The sequence below is a fragment of the Etheostoma spectabile genome, chromosome 9 (assembly GCF_008692095.1).
Source record: "Etheostoma spectabile isolate EspeVRDwgs_2016 chromosome 9, UIUC_Espe_1.0, whole genome shotgun sequence".
In the NCBI taxonomy this organism is placed as follows: Eukaryota; Metazoa; Chordata; class Actinopteri; order Perciformes; family Percidae; genus Etheostoma; species Etheostoma spectabile.
In genome coordinates this window covers 1,623,149-1,625,933 of record NC_045741.1, presented here as the reverse complement: position 1 = coordinate 1,625,933, position 2,785 = coordinate 1,623,149, and the positions used below count along the sequence as shown (strand labels likewise).

The 2,785-nt window shown below is 40.0% G+C and overlaps 1 protein-coding gene across 3 annotated transcripts in view; it reads right to left on the bottom strand.

The window, feature by feature from the left end:
- Nucleotides 1-2,785, bottom strand: part of tgfbr3 (transforming growth factor, beta receptor III) — an 84,432-nt gene that overhangs the window by 23,093 nt on the left and 58,554 nt on the right. For all 3 annotated transcript variants that reach the window (XM_032525720.1, XM_032525721.1, XM_032525722.1), the window contains exon 5: nt 894-1,077. In XM_032525720.1, coding sequence (XP_032381611.1) covers nt 894-1,077 — 184 coding nt within the window. The remainder of the gene's footprint in view (nt 1-893; nt 1,078-2,785) is intronic.

Here is a 2,785-nt window from a genome sequence, read left to right as displayed (position 1 = left end):
CACAATAGGGTTTGATTGATTTCCAATTAACTTTGGTTTGTCTTGTAGGAGAGGCTTCTTCTATAAAGGAAAGAGGCTGAGGCTCCTATGGGGGTGATCGACTTTGGCCAGGAAGAGTGCAGTTGCTAGGCCCCCAACAGTCCGGGCCTGATTTAGCCTTTTTTTTTATTATTTTGTTTGATATTAGTTGGTGATAGTAATTTCAATAGTTAGTATTTAGTTTTCATGTTTTGTTTATTTTTTTTAATTATTTTTCAATAAGTCATTCTGGCAATTCTGCAATTCCTTGTGACTGCTGAAGAAATAAATCAAGTCACCAGGTGAAGAACTCCAGAGTCCGTTCCTCCTTCTTCCACTATGGGGCTAAACTTTACAATCCTCATCTGGAAAAACTGGAACAAGGGAATTTTCAGCATTGTGCTTGAAAAATTAGTTTTAATAGTTGCAGATTAATTATTTATAGCTATAATTGATTATTAATAAATTAATTGTTACCCCTCTAATAAAAATTCTAGAGAAACCATCTCTTTTTACATTAAAAACGTAGAAATATGGTAATGATGAATGATAATTCATGCAATGATTTTAATGTTAATTGTAGTTCAGCCAAATACTCGAATACATAATTCATGCACTAAATGTATATTGGTGGGGTCCAATAATTCTTAAGGCCGTAGGGAGCCACAGCTCAGAATTACCACAGGTTGCCAGTTAATAAGTGTGAAAGGGTGAATGCCGGTTGAGGGAAGGAAATTTGTTTCCCAGAGTAGTGCATGTAAACCTCTAGCCAGGGTTCAAACACAAAAGCTAAGTGAAGTTATGGAAGCTGATGGGGAATGGGGAGGCCTAGGGGCCTACAGCTATGTTGGAAATTTTGGGAATCTAGTACGCACCTTCTCCGACTTTGATGTAGATGTCTTGAGTCATCCTGAGCTCAGAGAAAGAGGTGACTGCCCTGTACTTCTTCTGGGCCCAGTTGAGGAGGTGCTCGTTGCCATGGGGAAGGGTCTCCTTCTGGATCTGGCAGGAGAGGGAGAAGTTTCCCGGCTGAAAGTAGACCTCTGAGCCCTCAGATACCTTGAGGAGGGGAAACACAACAGTGTTATAGGCCAAAAGAGCTGTGATAAGCTGTTATTTCAGTTCTGCGCAATATGATAGTAAATGCCTAAAAAAAGGAACTGCATGTTTTCTATTTGGTTTTAATTATGTCCAGCATCGTTTTCAGTTGGAATGTTTACCAAAGTAAAACAATAATTTATTAAATATTCTGTATTTCACTTAATAGGTTAACATTTCAACATCCAGCCCGCTGTGACCTCTCTGTTGAGAAGGATATGCACATAAAATCAAGTGAAGAAGAAAAACCTGCAGGCAGACTGAATATAAACCTTTCCAAAATTAAACCTGCTCTCTAAACAATGGTGAAACCCATCCTACACACTTCATCCCAACGGTTATTTTAAAGCTTCTACAAATACTCTCTGCTTATTTTTTACACATGTTCCTCAACTCAATAACGTGGCTGATTTTCAGTGTTTATACAGTGTACTGTGCTGCAGTGCGTCATCACATGTGTGTAGGTCTGCTTAAAAATGGTCACAAGAAATAACAGAGAAGACACAAATACTCAACACAGACAGACTGACGGACAGGATCGCCAGTAGGTGGACATAGATACTCATAACACGTAAAACACTCACACACAAACATTTAAGCTATGCTGGTCGTCAGGTGTGAAACTGCTAGCATAACAACACATTTTCAATACATTCAGACAATAACGTTATGCATGTTACATTACTGAATACTAACATGATACAAAGTTGGATGACATGCTGAATCCAGCTGTGAAATGTAAATTGACACAAAATGACATAAAGGATGGAGAAGTTTTAAAACTATGGCGGGCACAAAATTGCTGATTTGCATTTGACAGGGAAACTGGCCTCGCCGTATTGAGGAAGGACCACCCCTTTAGCACTTAATGGAGCTCAGCCTGAATGCTTCATTTCACAGAGATAAACATGCACATGTGCTGAAAAACCTAGTGAACAACCAAAATAAGTCCAAGCACACGGTCTAGACAGCCTACCTCACTTTATTTCCATGCTTGTTTTTCTTTCTCCCAAGGTATCCTATCTGTATGCATGAGCTGAGACAGTGCTGGCAGGCCCAATTAAAACATTAAATCCATTTGAATCCAAAAGGAATACTAAGATCACTTCTTTGTGATGATGTTATGAAGTTGTCCCTAAATTGCAATCGTGCTTCAATGATAATATAATATTATCCCTTTGGAGTGTTTAGGTTTTTCAGACATAGCTGTTCAAATCCCATCATGCGCAACATCTGTCTGACCTCTGGATGCTCCTCTTGATGTTCCTGGCAGTGTCACCAGAGGCAGTAAATACTGGGGCCTAGGAGACAGACTCTGTCGAAGAATTCAGGTTGATTTTATTTTTAGTGTGTTTACTACGGCTAGAAGAAACAGAAAGAAAGATGGCGAAGAGGTGGTGCCCTGAGCCAGTAAGGAGGGGCTGTGGTTTCTTCGCTTACCTTGCCAAGCTCAGCAGAGTTTATCAGTTTAATTGCAGGAATACGACTGTAATTAGTCGCAAAGAATTAGAGGGGAAAGCCTGAAATCTAAATTAGCTCCAGGCCTTCCAGAGCACTGAAAACCTCAGGAATTTGAAACAGGGAAGTGAGACACCCACTCTGGGCTTTAACAAACTCTCCCTCTCTCTCTCTTTCTCTCTCTCTCTCTTTCTCTCTCTCTCTCTCTCTC